Source organism: Pelophylax lessonae, assembly GCF_965119305.1.
Source record: "Pelophylax lessonae genome assembly, chromosome: 3".
Taxonomy (NCBI): Eukaryota; Metazoa; Chordata; class Amphibia; order Anura; family Ranidae; genus Pelophylax; species Pelophylax lessonae.
Window position 1 is genome coordinate 543,490,838 of NC_138770.1, and position 18,309 is coordinate 543,509,146.

The 18,309-nt window shown below is 42.1% G+C and overlaps 1 protein-coding gene across 1 annotated transcript in view; it reads right to left on the reverse strand.

Annotated features, from left to right (window-relative positions):
- The window catches only part of LOC309551844 (pecanex-like protein 2), a 256,799-nt gene that overhangs the window by 99,168 nt on the left and 139,322 nt on the right, over positions 1-18,309 (reverse strand). Inside the window, exons 20-21 of the mRNA XM_082252546.1 lie at positions 15,855-15,996; positions 6,505-6,682 (exon numbers count right to left, since the gene is read on the reverse strand). Of these exons, the coding sequence (XP_082108672.1) occupies positions 6,505-6,682; positions 15,855-15,996 (320 nt within the window). The remainder of the gene's footprint in view (positions 1-6,504; positions 6,683-15,854; positions 15,997-18,309) is intronic.

An 18,309-nucleotide genomic window follows, 5' to 3' on the forward strand; every position in this document is an offset into this window, starting at 1 on the left:
ATAGATTTGAGATGTTGGAAAAAAATCCAACCTTTCCGTTAGAAACTAGTTCTCTGGTAGCGATAGACTTCCTCTAAATGGGAACAGTGCAGTTGTGCTGAGGCAAAGAATGTTAAAAAGGTTGGAGATTTTTTTTTACTAGGGGCAAAGTGGGAGCAAAACATGGGCAAGATAGAGTAAGTAAATAATGCCAATTCCCAGCGGTTACTGTGGATATTGAATTTAACTTAATAAAGGCAAATAGGCTGTTCACTTTGCAAGAGAAGTTACACTTTGCAAGAGAAGTTACACTTTGCATGGGATTTGACCCAGAGGGGAAGTGAATAAGGTGAAGTAATCCTGACTTCCATCATCCAATCATGTGCAAGCAAAAAAGCATTAAAAAAAAAAAAAAATTGTAGCACAAGATTGGGTTTTTTATGCATACAAAACTATATTCATTAAGTTCTGGGGCAATTTATTGTACCAAGTGTAATTTCCCTTGCAAAATGAACAGCCTATTTGCCTTTAGTAAATCAACCCCATAGTATGAATTGGGATTAGTAAGATCACCAAGGAGACTATTAACCTCCTTAGCGGTATTCCCGAGTGTGGCTCGGGGAGGAATTTTAGTGCCATTAGCAGTAACCCCGAGCCACACTCGGGGTACCACCAGGGAGCATCACTGGATCCTGGTAGAGGTTACTTACCTTGTCCCCGGGATCCCGTGATGTGTCCCTGCAGCATACGGCGGCCGGATCTTCTGTCTCCTGCGACGTGACCCTCGCAGGGGGGTGGAACCGGCAGCAAATTTGAAAAGTAAAACACACAAACACACTGATATTATGTAATCCTATTGGATTACATTACAAAATAAAATAAATTGACATTAGTTTGCACCCCAGTGCCCTTTCCTGCAGTTTGACTGTACTTTATATATAGATATATATATATATATCTATATATATATATCCATACATATAAATATATATATAGATATGTATATATATATAGATATACACATATATCTATATATATATAAATATACTTTAACTTATTTATAGTTATTTATTATATTATAATTTATGATTTTGTGTTTCAAACTTTATCATTCCCGAGATGTTATAAAGAAGAATGCACAGTAAAAAAAAAATCATATGTAAATAATTGGTTTGGGCTGCTCGTCCTTAAGAATTACTAGCAAAATAATGGTACCACTTTTAGCACCTAAAATCGGAAACAATCATACCGCCAGGGAGGTTAAAACTACTACTTGTGCTACACAAAGAAAATGTGGTAGCAGAAATATAACAAGCATTTCAGAAAATGCAAGAAGTCTTTCAAAGTCTTTCAAAGAATCTCAGCTAACTAGAATTGTTAGAATTTGGCTTCTTGGAAGTAAAGGGTAGATAAAAGCTATTGTGCCTACAAAGAACAGAAAAAATTGTGTTCTTTCTTGCGCAATAGTTTAATTAGGTTTTCAAATGGCAAGATGTGAAAGAACACTTAAAGAGGAGCTTCAGTCTCCCTCCCAAAAAAAATGAAATACATTTTTATATAAGGACACTTACTTATATAAGGACACTTACCTTTCCAGGGGTCCAGTGCTGTCCTCACCCAAGCCTGTTCCTCACTGGACTTCAGGTCTCTAGCACTGCCATCTTAACTAAGGGAAGCCAGCCAGCTTCACACTGCGCATGTGCAAGGCGTGCTGCATTTTGTGAAGGGGTCCAGTAATATTCTAGGACCTGTGATGTGTCCCAGAAGGCTGCAGGCGAAGAGGGGAGTGAACTTCTGCTCGGATGACCGAGTCCATTAAGGCGGAAGGGGCAGCAGGTACCTGTCAGAACCAGGCACCTGCTCCCCCCTCAAAAACAAATAAGTGCCAAATGCTAAAGGGGGAGGGGGGTTGGAGTCAAACAAGTGGAACTTCTCTTTTCGGGTGAAGTCCCCCTTTTTGTACAGTAGGTTAACAGTAATGATCGAATTGCATATCATACACATCAGATCAGAATATACAATACTGTAAATAGGGGTTGGTGGTAAGGGGGTATAGGAATGTGTGATGGAGGTGGGTGTTTGGAGATGTGCATGTGCTTGCAATCCTTAAGTAAATGTGTGTATACCTTCCTGGTTGTCAGAAGGGGCACAGAAAAGAAAAAATGGGGGATAGCCATTTATTAATAGCACAAAGGTAAGGAATGAGTGAAATTATACATCGCAACACCTTACTGGTGTCTTGGAGAGAAAAGAATCCAAGCAGCAGAAAGAGGAGTGAGATGCATAGCTTGGGTTGTGTAAAGTGAAGAGAAGGGGGAGGGAAAGAGGGGAAAGAGACAGGGAGAAAAAGGGGAGAGGGGAGGAAAAGGAAGAGTTGTAGAAGGAAGAAGAAGGAGATGGAGGTTGGGTGGAGAAGACTCGCCAAGGTGGAAAATAAGATTGCAAGCTACCTAAATATTCATAGAAGTAACAGTTGTAAGACAACTCTGGTTAAATGAAGGTTGTCTATCCAAGGAGACTACTGTATTATGAGAGCCAGAAGTATTAAAAAAAAAACATTTTTTTTGTAAGTGGTTAGGTTGACATGCGTCTATAAACACAGACAAACACACAAACACCTCCAGTGCTCAGAGTACTGCCATAGAAAGCTTTCTGTGTTCTCTATTTACTGGACATGTGTCTATGTAGTAGGGCTTCCCCGGAGTTCCTGGAGAGGGAACTAGTGTTAAAGGATCCATATTCATAACTTTTCAACTTTGAGGCATTACTACCAAATGTGGTGAAAGGAACAGTTTGGGGATGCCCCAAGTGAGAATTTGGTGATGTGTTGTACTAGCGAAAGAGTACCTTACTGCAGTCTTTTGGAGCAAGGATGTTGGTTGAACATTTTGCAGGTCCCATCCATTTTTTCTTCCATTTCAGGAGATTTAGAACATTACTAAGATCTATTTCACATGTTATCAAGTATGGGTGTTTATTAGAAATAGAACGAGAAATTTAAGTGCAGTAGAGTTGGGAAATAAGGCCGGTGTGTGTTAGGTCCTGTAGACAGCAGTCCTCAAAAGTCATCAGGAGTATAGGGGTTGTTGTGGGGTCTTTGTTAGATGTTATGCTTAATTTAAAGAAAGTGGAAAGTTTCCATTGGTAGTATGTGCTATTTGTCATGGAGATACTGGAGAGATTTGACGCTATCAATTATAAGCAAGATCTATATGTACTTCACTCCTTTGCAGATCCACCAGTGGAAATCCAGTAAAGATGATCCACTATGCTAACCAGGGGTAAGTGAGGGGAAGCGACATCAATTGAAATTTTTATTTTGTCCCATTGTTGAAGGGAATTTCCCAGAGTCTGGTCTGTGACAGAAAGTCTGTTGTTAGCCTATAGCCAAATGAGGTTGTATCTGAGTATTGGTGCACATTCAACAATATGCAAATACAGTATGCCCATGAGGGTTGTCCACTTCTTGTTCGAAGGGAGATTAGGGGTGCTATTTGTACCCTGTGAAGTATTTGCTTAAGTTGGGGATATGCAGACCTTCGGTATAGTATGTTGCTTGCTATTTCGGGTCTGCGCAGGTATGAGGAAAATTCCAAAGTTTGTTTCTGTTTGATTTATAATATGTGAATAAATATGGGAATTGGCAGAACTCTATAGTAATAGTGTTTTTGGCAGGTAAATGTTTTTGATTGCGTTGATCCTGCAGAACAGAAGATTGTATTGGAGTTCCAAACAGAGAGTAGACCAGATAACTTCTTGAGGAAAGAGGCGTGGAAAGGCAAAGAACATTTACTGTTGAATCTTGTTAACTACACTATTTGTGCATACAAGCAGGGGATCAATAAATTGTTACAAAACACACAACAGTAAAATCTGTCTGTATATGCAGTGAAGCATGCTTGTTATACTCACTGTAGAACGTAAGGGGTTAATCCTCCGCATTGTGTAAAAAGGCTCTTTGATCCTATCTTCTCCAAACCTCCCCTTCTTTCACAGTCCCCAATCTGTCTCCTGATAGTACAGAGCCTTGGGGGCACTCTGCCCATGCCCCATGCTCAGTTTGGTGTGTATTGTTAGAGAGTTTTTTTTTTTGGGGGGGGGGGGGGTGCACATGATCAGCGCAGGGCCATACAAAGGGTCAGGGCTCATGCAGCCTCATAGGACAGTTAGAGTAGAGTGAAAACTTCTACAAGCTTTAACCAGTGCTCAGCTGGTCAATTGCGTGCATTCCATGTTCTGTGTATTGTGGGAGAGCAGATATAGTGAATGCAGGCTCCTGGGTTTAGTAACAACTTAAGTGACCATGCAGATGTTTGAGAATTTCACGTAAAAGCACAGGACTATAGTGGGGTAGAACCATCGAACAGCAGGAAGGATCTACAATTGGGTAGCTGTCATGGGCGGAGTAGTCCATATATTCTCATAGGAGGGGATGAAGGTACATTTGTGGCTGGTGACAAGGTTGGAGTTGCCACAGAAGAACTCAGTGCCCTTGCTGCATGCATTTAGAAGTTCAAACAGATGGGACAGAAATTACATTTGAGAAGAGTTGTGAGCATAGAATGTTAGCATAGTTATTTTGGGACCAAGTAAGGAGCCTTGTAAGATGAGGTACCTGCCATGGGTGTCTGAGATTTGCTTGGAGCAACAAAAATCAACATTCTTTTGGAAAGTCCCCAAAACTTTTTGTTTTGTTGTGGCAGAAGCAAGAAGACTTGGAGGTATTTGGAATGAAAATGTTTTGAAGATTCTTTGGAAGATGAGTCCCTTAAAAACATGCTATCTATTTTCTGGGAGTAGAGAAAGGTGGAACATAATGATGGAACATAAAACAGACAACCTCTGAGCAGTGTCGGTGTGGGAAAGTGGGAAATATTGCAGAAGGTTCTCCCCATCCAGTCTGGGGAGGGGGGGGGGGGGGGAATAGGTAAGGTATGAATGTAGGAAAGTGGAAAAAGACATGAAAAAATATAACATTTTAGCCCTTTTAAAAATGCATAAGAGATGAACTATGAGGTTCAGCATCGAACCTTGTGGCAGTAGAGGGTTTTCAATCCCAAAGGGTTTAAAGGAGCATCTAATCTCGTGGGTGGCATGTATCAACAATCAGGCGATTTAATACCAAGAGAAGCATATGTCTAATAGGGAGACCAATGGCGATCCCAGATGCTGGAGACTACAAGTCTATAATCAGCATGCTGCATGGATGGACCATAGCTCTCTGTGGGGAAGCAGTGATCGCTCTGCAGAGGTTTAAAACACTTTCAGCAGGTGTCTCCTTACTGTCTTAGATTCCACCTACACATAAATGCCAGGAGGTTATTTATTGCCACCTTCCACACAGCCGAATGCCTCTGTGAGCTGTAGTGTTATGTCAGGCTATGTTTTGTCTCCACTATCATATTTGTCCTTGCTTGAGAAATATTGCCTTACCTATAGCTAACCTGAAAAATATAGTTTAATTTTTTTTTTTCTCATATATGGTGCCTATATGTGTCTATATGTATTCAGTCATGTGTGTTCAGTTTTTTGCTGAGTTTTCTATAGGTTGCTGTACTGTCAGTCACTTACTTGCCCACCAGGGTTGAATTCCAGAATAGGAAAAGTTGCAATTGCCACATGTGTGATTCTGCCTAAATTAATATTTTTTTTTCAGGAATAAAAATAAGTGGTTCTTTTTTATCTTTAAAGAGGATCTCCAGGCACCTGTCAAAAAAATAAAAGTCAGCAGCTACAAAAAGTTTAGCTACTGACTTTTAAAAAACAGCCACTCACCTCCAGCAGTGAGCTCACCCTCAACCGTCTTCATCCTCTGTCGGCAGCATCGGCATCTTCACTATGGGCACCCGGCTGTGACAGCTTGTGGCTTTACAGCCTGGTGCCCACTGCACATGTGCGAGTCGCGCTGTGCATCGTGACTGGTGGATGCAGTCTTCTGGGACCTATCAGTGTCCCAGAAGACTGCAGTGGGGAAGGAGGAAGGAGAACTTCCATTACCGAGCGCCGCGGCAATTGTGCAATTGCCAATTGTGCAAGAGGACAAGCCCTAAAGCGGAACTTCCCCTTTTTGGGTGGAGTTCCTCTTTAAGAATTAAATATTTTATTTCATTTGGGAAAGGGAAGTATTGATTCTTCATCCTTTTCTGAAAAATTTTGAGCTGAAGTTTTTGCAACAAATCTTTAAGAATACTCCCAGTTAATGGACTTGAACAGATGTTTGAAATCGTAAGCTGCGAGAGGGTCTTTCCTGTGTGAAGAGTTCATTGATTACACAACTTGCTGTCTCCTGGAAAACTATAAAAATGTTGAATAAACCAGAGGATAATCTTTACATAAGACCAACCATAGGTGTGCGCAGCCTATTTCGTTAAGGTGTGCACCTCAAAGCTCAAACACACATCTTTCTCTGCAGCCGTAGCGGCACAGGATAGTGAATGAATGGGAAGTGCTCTGTGCTGAGCGGCTTCCCATTCATTTACAAATTAAAGTATAGTAAACACGCAACTATGAAATGAATTATTTTACCTTGTAGAAAAAGATGGTCATAAAGTAAAAATCCAGTAAAAAACTCTCTGATATAACATGATAGTCAAAGAGAAAAAATAGGACTGTGAATCCAAAAACCAGATACTGGTGAATAGGACTGCAGAAACAAGATCTCAGCAGTTTTAATCCAGCAACAGATAATAACAAAGAATCCAATCTGTGGGTACAAACAAAACATAAAACAATACACAGCATGTACTATACAGTATCTTTTGTAAACTGAACTATGCATGCATTGCTGGTCAGTGGAAGATACTTAGTTAGTGAGAGAAACGCCCAATTACATTTGTGGTCAGTAAAAGAATCAGGCAATTATCATAGTTAAATATTTACAAAGTTTATTGTCTTTGTAATTGCTCATATTTTTTATTTATAAATGGATTTATAAATGTAAAGGCTTTCTGGGGGTACACTCTTTATAGGATTATTATATCATTTAATTTGTTTAATTCCATTTTTGTCCACTTGAGGGTTTGCATTGAATTGGTCAAGTTTTTGCATCAGTGACCGTACGGACGCCCAGGGTGCCACTAGGGGGAGCAGGAATTAATTTATGTGGCCATCCTGCTGGCGCCCTATTGCAGCATCCTATTTCCTCTTATTTAGGACACTGAGGGTGGCTGGCAGGATTTTCCTTCGCCTGCCTACGCCACCTATAGGCACTTTAACCCTTATCCATCATGGTGCCAAATGATTTATTGCACACGTACATGAAATCATATCAGACGGGGACCGCTCATGTGTAGTAGCATTCTTTTGGTGTCCGTATCTCTCCCAGCACCATTGGACGCCAGGGGAGATGGGGGGGGGGGGGAGAGTAAAAAATGCCCAGACATGGCGGCTTTTTGCTGCATTCCAGCCTGGGGAGGGACACATTTGAGTCTTATTGCAAGTGTAATGGTAAGACATAGTCTAATTTACTTTTTGCCTGTTGGCTCAAATTAGTTATTTTTTTGAGAAACACCAATACTTGTTTGCTGCTTTAGTCCTAGCTTTTGTTTGAAGATCTAAAACTGTCCCATACCATGCACCTGCTTTTGGATTAAACAGACTAATCTGATTTTAGTTAAATCTTGGATGCAGTGATCTTTGTGATCCCATGTAAATAAATTCTTAGACCTTATTCTGACTTAAGTCAGCTTTAGCTATGGTGTTTTTCCTTATTTTAGGTTTTATTTTAATACACTTTTCAGACTGAATGAAGTAATCCGTGTGATTTGTCTCTCTCATAAGGCAGGCTTTTTGATCTTGGGTCTATGCGCTTCCCTCTGCAGTTACTGATATCTTCTTGCTATAGCGATGCTGAATTCATAGTGGCCATTTTTTGCACCAAAATGAGGAGAGGGTGTTTCCAGTTTGCCTAAAAATATTTGTACTTGTACCTATATAAAAGGGCTTAACCTCCCCATATGTATTTATAGTTATTGTAAGACCATGTGTTATTTAAATGTTCTGCAGTTAAAATAAAATATTACTGTTTTTGCAGTGATCTGCCATGCAGTATTTTCTAGAATCTCCTGAAGAAGCCATAGTCTGGCGAAACACGTAGAGATGAGTATTTTGCAGCATTACTGTATGATAATTTTTTGATGTTTTTATGTGAAAAAAAGTAATTTTAATGTTTACAAGAAAAATGTGAAGTTTTATATTAATTCCTTTGTGTGGCACCTTTAAAATCCCATCTTCTATCTCTGTATCTATGTCAGTAAAATAAGTTATCCCTTACATTGGTAGTCAGTGGGAGAATGGCCCTCTGATGGTCAGTGGTTACCTACCGCAACCAGAAGCAGAAGGGATGTGAACATTGGGTTCAGGGCCTTTGGCTGGGTCCCCTTTATCTGTGGAGCCCCAGGCATCTGCCTAGAGAAGAATCTGGCTCTGCCATATTGTGGGCAGGCAGATGCATCTTTTGGAACACTGGCTTACATTATACTATGTCCTCACCTTGTCAACAACGGTTATAATTCAAAACTAGATCATCATCTGTCGTAGCAGTAACAAACAGAGACAGGGAGGAAAGGAGATACAAATAGGGCCCTTACTGAGCATTGCTGCTTGTCATAGGTGTGTGCAGCCTACCGCATTAGGGTGTGCACCCCAAGGCTCAAACACACATGAATGCGTGTGTGTGTGTGTGTATGTATGTGTGTGTGTTCATATATATATATATATATATATATATATACTGTATATATATATATATATACATACATATACAGTATATATATATATATATATATATATCAGTGGACAGTGTCAGAAGGGAGAGATTGGTGTCAGTAGTTTATTTTTTATATTATTACTTTTTTACAATGTTATTTTTTACAATATTTGTTTTTACAATAATTTTTTATTATTGTTTTTTACAACTTTTTTTTAGGAGCCCCATGGGGGGGGGTTAGTGAAATATTAGGAGTCTAAACAGACCCCTGATGTCTGATGTCTCCATTTAATTGCAGAAAAGGGAAGTGAGGACAGAGATTCCCGAGTCCCTTTCTCTGCAGTCAAGTGGCAGGGGGAACCTTCCCAGCACAGGGTGATTGACACCCTGTGTGCATGCCTATGATACTTGTGACAACACTTGAGAGCAACTGCAAACTCTTCTATTTAGTATATTGTGTCACTAACTGAGCAAAAGGTTCCATTTAGCAGACATGGGAGTAAGTCACACATGTGCAAGTCACAAGCAAGTCTCAAGTCTTAACCTTCAAATCTCAAGCAAGTCCCAAGTTACTGAGGCGAAAAGAAAGCAAGTCAAGTCGAGTCCCTGCCAGAAGTCAAGCAAGTCAAGTCAAGTCATTTATTTTGGTCAAGTCACAAATCAAGTCAAAATACTGATCTACCCCAATTTTCACCTTTAAATCAGGTAAACGTCAGTGGTCAGGAAAGGTTTTGTTTTATTTTCAACATTAACAAAACTGCTTAGTACTTTTTTCTTGGCATATTAAAGAAACACTTTGAATGCCCAAACAGCTCAAAATCCTTCGCCCGGTCATGTTTCAAAACCACAGTCACTAAAAACATGTTAAGTATTTAAATTGTTAAATAGCCAGTGTCTTAAAAATCAGAACACACTGAGGTTTTTTAAGTGACTGTGGTGTCAGAAACATAACAGGCACATTGATTTTGCTTTAACACATCTTGAGAAAATCCAAATATTTAATAACTTAAAAAAGTAAAGTCATTTCGAGTCATATGTCTGTCTCAAGTCAAAGTCAAGTTGAGTCTTTTACTAATTTTAGTCAAGCAAGTCTCAAGTCCTCAAACTGATGACTTAAGTCTGACTCAAGTCAAGTCATGTGACTCGAGTCCCCCACCTCTGCCATTTAGTCTTGTGAGCTTTGGTTTGTTTTTCTGAATCCTGATGGCTGCTTTAGTCACCTGAGTCCTAAGTTCTGTTTAAAGGTCCTGCAGTTGAATATTTTTAATCAATTGATTCCTGGTTTCATCCGCTGCATGTGGGCCTGGTAGGTTAAGTGTCAGAATCGAATGAGACTGCTGGTGCCCACAGCTCAGCCCAGGGGTTGAATTAATAGGCTTTCAGTTTTAATAATTTGTTTTAATTTCAAAGGGCAAAGTTTAGCAGCGGTCAGCATCAATAGGTCAGCATACACTGGCAACATAAAAAGCATAGAGGTGAAGAATGAAAAACAACAATAATTTGTTCAAAACTTGAACAGAATGTATCTGAGAATCTGTCCAAATGGAAAAATAATGTAGGCAACCATGATGCGCTTCTCGCAATAACAACAAGGGATAAACCAAGAATAAAAGGGAGGGGGTGGAGGTAGAGGGGAAGGGGAGGAGAAGACAAGGGGGCTCTGTATTCCCTCCAAGGATTTGGGACCAAAAGTGGGAAAGGGGGGACTATAAATAACTGAGATTAGAGGGGTGCTGAGATGCAAAGGCATAGTTAAGACAGGGTTCCCAAATTTTTAGAAATTTCACCTGGACGTCTTTAAGAATGCCACTGTTTTTTTTTTTTTTCCATTAACTATTAGCATTTTTATAGGCTTCTTAAGTTAAAGGGTAACTCCACTTTCGTGGGGAAAAAATAGCAAATAAAGAAAAAAATAATATAGCGTATACAATTGTGACACAATTCATATTGTACATCAATGTTATTAAAATTACCTTTCTTTTTCGGTCTGCAGCTCTGTAATTTTGTAAAATGCAATGCAATATGGCTATCTAGAGGTGTTCTGTACACAGAATGTGTACTGAACACACCCCAGAAACATAGTTTCCTGTTTGTGCGATCGGCTCACTGATTTTCCCAGAAGTCTGCACTAAGATACAAGTCAGATTTCAGGCATCCCCTGCAACAAAAATTTAATTTTTGGTGAAATACTCCCAATAGGAAATCACATCTAAAGGGATGCAAACCGTGCAGCTTTCCTCATTAGTGCCCTGCAGGTGCAGGTACAGCAGCTGATTGATAATTATGAAACCACTTCCATTAGATTCACTTTCCCTCATGGACACAGACAACACACAGGAACTTCTTCAGAATAACAAAAGGAAGGAATCTGCAACAAAGTTTGTTAAGATCCTTGTAATGTACATAGATTACCCAGAGGGGATTTTTTTTTCTTAACAAAAGTGAGGTTACTCTTTAAGTTAACTCAACGCTTTTTCCAGGCCTTAGCAATGGTCTGTTTGTCCACCAAGAGTAAAAAAGTGGCTAAGACAAGGACAACAAATATACTTAATGTCACCTTGTTGACCACAGCCCTGGAAACTTCTGTTGCTATGAGACAGATCTTTCTATTCAGGTGGGCACCAAATACCACCTAAAGAAAGCCTTTTTTGCAGAGTTTAGGATGGTCATCTTAAAAGAACATTTTGCTGTTGTAGACCAAATTTTACCCCAATACTACCATTCTATGGAAGTATGTATATCCTGGTCCCACTTCGTAATGTAGGAAGGAAAAGAATGGGTTGGGCAGGTATTCAGGAGAGAATAGAGAAGAAATGTAAGTCTAGGGGATCCAAGAAAGTAAAGGCAAATGTGTTAGGCCAAATATCCAATGCTGACTAGAAGGTATCTAAAGAATTGTTTCTGGGAAGTTTGATGATGTTCCTGCAATGTTAACCAAGCATGAAAATTATAACTCCAATTCCAAAAAAGTAGGGGCAGTGTGTGAAATCTACATCTACAATCTACATAAAAGCAGAATGCAATGATTGGCAAATCTCATAAACCCATATTTTATTCAAAATAGAATGTGTGGCATCTTGGTGGATCCAGACTTTAGCCTGCTGTCCTCTGAATCTGGGTCACAGGAGTGCAGAAATAAGTGCACTCCTGTAATGCACATGAGGAGTATGACCAAAAAAGCTTTAGCCATATTTATCATTTAACTTACTTTGGGCCTCTGGCTGGTTTTCAGTTCATGGGACCTTAGCCTAATTATTGAGATTTGATGGGTAATTTATTGGGATCAGGGCGGCCTTTGGGGAGTGCGAGCTGTTCGGCCGCACAGGGCGCCATGGGCAACAGGGGCAGCGTGCGGCTGTCACAGCTCGCAAATGATGAGGCCGCACAGCGGGAGGTAAGCGGCGACCGCGGCCTGGACAGGGTTAACACAGGCCGCTTACCTCCCGCTGTGCGGCTGTACCTGTCTCCATCCCGAGTCCAGACTGTCTGCAGGGCTGAGCTGTGTGTTAGAGGAAAGAGAGAGAGAGATCGTCCTCCTCCTCCTCCCTCCCCTCTCCTCCTGGGTCTGCCCCGCCCACACTCTCAGGGGATGTGTGGGCAGGAATTTTAACACAGAGGAAAGGTGCAGACAGCGTGAGCCAGCCTTCATCCTGGGGTAAGTAAGCTCTCTCCTGCCCCAGTATGTCATAAATGTAAGAGGGGCTCTGATGAAGGGGGGTCTGTGGGGGGCTCTGATGTAAGGGGGGTCTGGGGGGGTCTCTGATGTAAGGGAGGTCTGTGGGGGGCTCTGATGTAAGGGGGGTCTGGGGGGGTCTCTGATGTAAGGGGGGTCTGTGGGGGGGAGGACTCTGATGTAAGGGGAGTCTGTGGGGAGCTCTGATGTAAAGGGGGTCTGTGGGGGGGTCTCTGATGTAAGGGGGGTCTCTGATGTAAGGGGGTCTCTGATGTAAGAGGGGGCTTGTGGGGGGGTCTCTGATTTAAGGGGGCTCTTTGTGGGGTCTCTGATGTAAGGGGGGACTCTGAGGGTCTCTGATGTAAGGGGGACTCTGTGGGGGTCTCTGATGTAAGGGGAGTCTGTGGGGGGTCTATGATGTAAAGGGGGCTCTGTGGGGGGTCTCTGATGTAAGGGGGGCTCTGTGGGGGGGGTCTCTGATGTAAGGGGGGCTCTGTGGGGGTCTCTGATGTAAGGGGGGCTCTGAGAGTCTCTGATGTAAGGGGGACTCTGTCGGGGTCTCTGATGTAAGGGGAGCTCTGTGGGGGGTCTCTGATGTAAGGGGGGACTCTGAGGGTCTCTGATGTAAGAGGGTCTCTGATGTAAGGGGGGCTCTGTGGGGGGTCTCTGATGTAAGAGGGGGCTCTGTGGGGGGTCTCTGATGTAAGAGGGGGCTCTGTGGGGAGGTCTCTTTTGTAAGAGGGGGCTCTGTGGGGGGGGTCTCTGTGAGGGTCTCTGATGTAAGAAGGGCTCTGTGGGGGTCTCTGATGTAAGGAGAGCTGTGTGGGGGGGTCTCTGATGTAAGGGAGGGCTCTGTGGAGAGTCTCTGGTGTAAGGGGGGCTCTGTGAGGGTCTCTGATGTAAGGGGGGCTCTGTGGGGGGTTTCTGATGTAAAGGGGGGCTCCGTGGGGGGTCTCTAATGTTAGGGGTGCTAAGTTATTAGTGAACATAAAAAAGTTCCAAGAAAAGTCCAACGAAGTGCCAAAAAGGTGCAAGAAAATGTGCAAAAAAGTGCAAATAAATATTTATGGTGACAAATCTTCAATGGAAGGTGTGTGCCAAAAAAGCACCCTATGTGCTGCTTCCACCAATCACCCCAAACTGACTCACCAGACCTAAATAAAAGCCTATGTACGGAATCACGTTGATTCATTTTGTAGAGGTTATGAATATTTAATTGTTATTTATCTAGTAGTGGTATATGATATGTATACTGTAGTAGCCATGCAGATTTAATTATTAATTTTGCACTGTGCACTTTTTACAACAGACACAGATTTGGATGACATATATATATATATCTCATTTTATGGTAAATACTATTTTTGTGCTGATTTTTTCCCTGTTTTTATCTTGCTGCTGCACCCACCTGCAGTCAATTAGCAGCAATTATACTCTTAAATTGTTTTTCAATAGCTACAGCCATGTTTAGGGGGGGCGAGAGGTGAGGATGGGGGGGCGCCACAGGATTAGCTCGCACAGAGCGCCTGAACACCTAAGGCTGGCCCTGATTGGGATCATGCATGGAGTCACTGAGCACTGATATTTGTGTTTGCATCAGACAAGCATTGTAAATATTTCCAAAGGATTTTAAATGTAGAGTTCCAAAATTGTACAGAATTGTATACAGTGGTATACTTTTTGCAAATTACAAGCAGATAATATCGAAACAATAACTCCCAGATACATGGGGTGTGTGTATGTATTGTGGATAATCATTTACTTATCTTAAAGGACAGCTTTACTGATAGGAGTATGAAGGCCACAATTGGTAAACCTTTTTAGAAAAAAGTGAATACTTGAAAATCTTAAAATTACTAACTATAAAGCTCTGAAGACATCTTTAAGCATCCTCATTTTGCATAGTTGCCAACAGTCCGCTTAGCCTGGAAGATTCCAGGAAATTAGGCCATTGTCCTAGTCTGAGAATGTCCTGGGCAAAATCCCGAAAATCCGCCTCTATCCTGGATATCAGGATGGAGGCAGCGTGGTGGGGGTGTGGTTTGAGCGTGGCGGATGCAGGAGCACATAAAGAGACAGCCCGCCCATTAGAGGGGGACCTGGAAGCCTGCTGAGCCTGTTGATGGTGAGCGGTGGGGAGGACTGGTCTGACTGTCCTGATACTGATGAGACTGCCCTGACTGCACTATGATGAGTCTGCTCTGATTGCTCTGATCCTAAAGAGACTGCGCTGATCCCGATGAGACTGCACTGACTGCACTATTGCTGATGAGACTGCTCTGACTGCCCTGATGAGACTGCTCTGACTGCACTGATAGTAATGAGATTGCTCTGATGAGACTGCTCTGACTGCACTGATACTATCAAGACTGTTCTGACTGCACTGATGGAACTGCCCTGATGAGACTGCTCTGACTGCACTGATATTGAGGAGACTGCTCAGAAGGAACTGCTATGGTGAGACTGCTCTGACTGCACTGGAGACTGAGCTGACTGCACTGATGAGACTGCTCTGACCGCACTGATACTGATGAGACTGCTCTGACTGCACTGATGGGACTGCTCTGATAAGACTGCTCTGATGAGACTTCTCTGACTGCTCTAATGAGACTGCTCTAATGAAACTGCTCTGACGAGACTGCTCTGACTGCACTGATGAGACTGCTCTGACTGTTGTGATGAGGCTGCTCTGATGAGAGGGCACTGTAAGACTGCTCTGACTGCACTGATGGGACTGCTCTGGTGAGACTGCTGACTGCACTGATGAGACTTCTCTGACTGCCCTGATGAGACTGCCCTGATGAGATGGCACTAATGAGACTGCACTGATGGGCTCTGATGAGACTGCATTGATGAGACTGCTCCAACTGCTCTGATGAGACTGCTCCGACTGCCCTGATGAGATGGCTCTGATGAGATAGCACTGATGAGACTGCACTGATGGGCACTGATGAGGCTGCAGCGATGGGCACTGATGATGATGAGGCTGCAGCGATGGGCACTGATGAGGCTTCACCAATGGGCACTGATGAGGCTGCACCGATAGACACTAAAGAGACTTTAAAGTAAAGGTTTTCTTTTTATCCAGCAGTCAATAGACTGTGAGAAATTTGGTTTAAAACTGCACTGGCCAATTTTTCACAGGCAGGGCAGTGCTACATGTCAGCTAACATAACTATTTTACTTCTGTCTTTAAGACTTTTAGAAAGAGAAAAAAAGCTCTGTTAGTTGACAAAGATGGTATTTTGAAATGTGCAGCTATCATAAAGTGTTAGCTGCCATCAGAAACATGTAAAAGAAAAAGAAAAGAAAAAGTTATAATGTTCTTTCAGAAAATACTCAGTATGTATTAGTATGTTCACAGTCAGTTTCATCACAATATGAAGTCAATATTCCTTTTGGGCTTTGCTTAGGCCTAGTGAACAGTACTACACACTAAGCAATCCGACTGTTACCTTGGATGATTTCTTGGATGATAGAAACAGTGTAGCTTACTTTTTTCCAAATCTTGAATATTTGCTGACTGAGAAAGCCTCAATAGTTGCAGCACTCAAAATGATTGATGGATACAAGACATATTTCTCAAGGCAAACAAGCCACACATGACACTTTTCAAACCACATCAGTTGTGCTGCACCTAAAATGTAAAAAGAACACCATAACGTTTGTGGAAACTAAAGTACTCTGAATACTAAGGTGTTAAAGGAAAGTTCACCTCTTCTAACATGTTACACCTGTATATAGGGTGTAACATGTAACATGTTACTGTGCTCCAGTCCCTGCACCCCCCTGATCCTCCGCTGTGACAGCTGGCAGGGGATCTACTCAAAATTAAAAAATACCTCTGCTGTGTCCTTTATTTATAGAATTCTGTGAATGAATGAACTACAAGTCTTGTCAGTTGTAGTTCTCAATGAACTGCGAGGGCGCTGATGAGCGCTCTTGTAGTTCATTGATTCTTCGTGGAATTCAGTAACTGTCTGTCCATACGGGAGGTATGGCAGACAGCAATATTGAGTGTCTGCAGGAGCCTGGCAGTGCATCCGCAATCTGCTGATCACAGGTGCAATGCTTTACAGGCTGCAGTGTAAAAACAATATTAAAGGCACATTCTTTATAACTGCAATATCATGTGCTTTTATTATGTTTTTATAAAAGGTGAACTTATCCTTTAAGAAATTAAAAAAAATAGTGATTGATTATGGTCTGTTCATACCCATACACTAACATTTTTCAACATTTGATGACTCAACATTGTTTATGCTGCTTTACTGCAATCCAAAAAGTTAAGGGTTTGTGTGCATGGACATACAGTAACTGGCTTGAATTTGAGATGCTTATGAGTTGTGTCTGAGTTGGTTTTGCATTCACATTCATTTGCATGGGGCAAGCAAAAGCCTGTATACACAAGCCCTAATACTTAAAGCCAAACTCCAAGGATAAAGGATAAAGATCGAGCGGCTTTTTGATACTTGATTACCTTGTGCAATTACCTACCAAGAGACATTTTGTTACACAGGGGAAAACAAATAATAGTAAGCTTTCATGAAGCAACAGTGACATAAGTATATCTTCAAGAACTTGCAGAAGTTGCAATCTTTGGCAGAGGCTGTTAACATTTATGTTATATGCATTGAATTTTATTATTATTATTATTATACAGGATTTATATAGCGCCAACAGGTTTCGCAGCGCTTTACAATGTGAGGGAAGACAATACAGTTACAATACAATTCAAAACAGGAGGAACTAGAGGGCCCTGCTCCTTAGAGCTTACAATCCAGAAGGGAGGGTCAAGTGAAACAAAAGGCAATAACCGTGGGGGATGGGCTGATGGAGAAAATGGAGGTATATTTGTTAGGTGTGGGTAGGATAGGCTTCTCTGAAAAGGAGGGTTTTCAGAGATCGCCTAAAAACTAATAGAGTAGGAGATAATCGGACAGATAAGGGTAAGGAGTTCCATAGGATTGGAGAGGCTCTGGAAAAGTCCTGGAGGCAGGCATGGGAGGAGGAGACGAGGGAGCTAGAGAGCAGGAGGTTTTGAGAGGAACGAAGAGCGCGATTAGGTTGGAATTTTGAGACTAGGCTAGTGATGTAGCTAGGGGCTAAGCTGTGGATTGCTTTGTAAGATGTTGTAAGTATTTTGAATTTCATTCGTTGGGTAAGCAGAAGCCAGTGGAGGGCTTGATAGAGAGGAGCAGCGGACACTGAGCGATTGGTAAGGTGGATGAGTCTGGCGGCAGCATTCATGATGGATTGAAGGGGGGATAGCCTGTGTAGAGGTATGCCAACGAGAAGGGAATTGCAGTAATTGAGGCGCGAGATGACCAGGGAGTGAACTAAGAGCTTTGTTGTGTCTTTGGTTAGAAAGGGGCGTATTTTGGAGATGTTGCGGAGGCTGAGGCTCCAAGATTTGGACAGTAATTGGACGTGGGGTTTGAAGGACACCACCTAAGACCTTGGCATGCGGGGATGGGCTGATAGTAATGCCATCGATATTGACAGAGAAATCAGGGGAAGGGGCAGGTGGTGGAGGAAAAATTATAAGCTCGGTTTTGGATGGATTGAGTTTGAGGAAGTGGTGAGACATCCAGACCGATATATCTGATAGTAAATTAGTGATACGTAAGGAGACTGAGGGAGAGAGCTGAGGGGTGGATAGATAGATTTGGGTATCGTCAGCGTAGAGATGTTATTGGAAGCCGTCAACTGACCCAGAGAGGAGGTGTAGATTGAAAATAGGAGGGGTCCAAGAACAGAGCCTTGGGGGACCCCAACAGAGAAGGGAAGAGGAGAGGAGGAAGTAGAATTTTACATAACGTTAAAGGTGCGGTTGGATAAGTAGGAAGATAACCAGTGAAGAGTACAGTCACGGAGACCAAAGGCATGGAGTTTTTTGAGGAGGAGGGGATGGTCAACCATATCAAAGGCAGCAGAAAGGTCCAGAAGT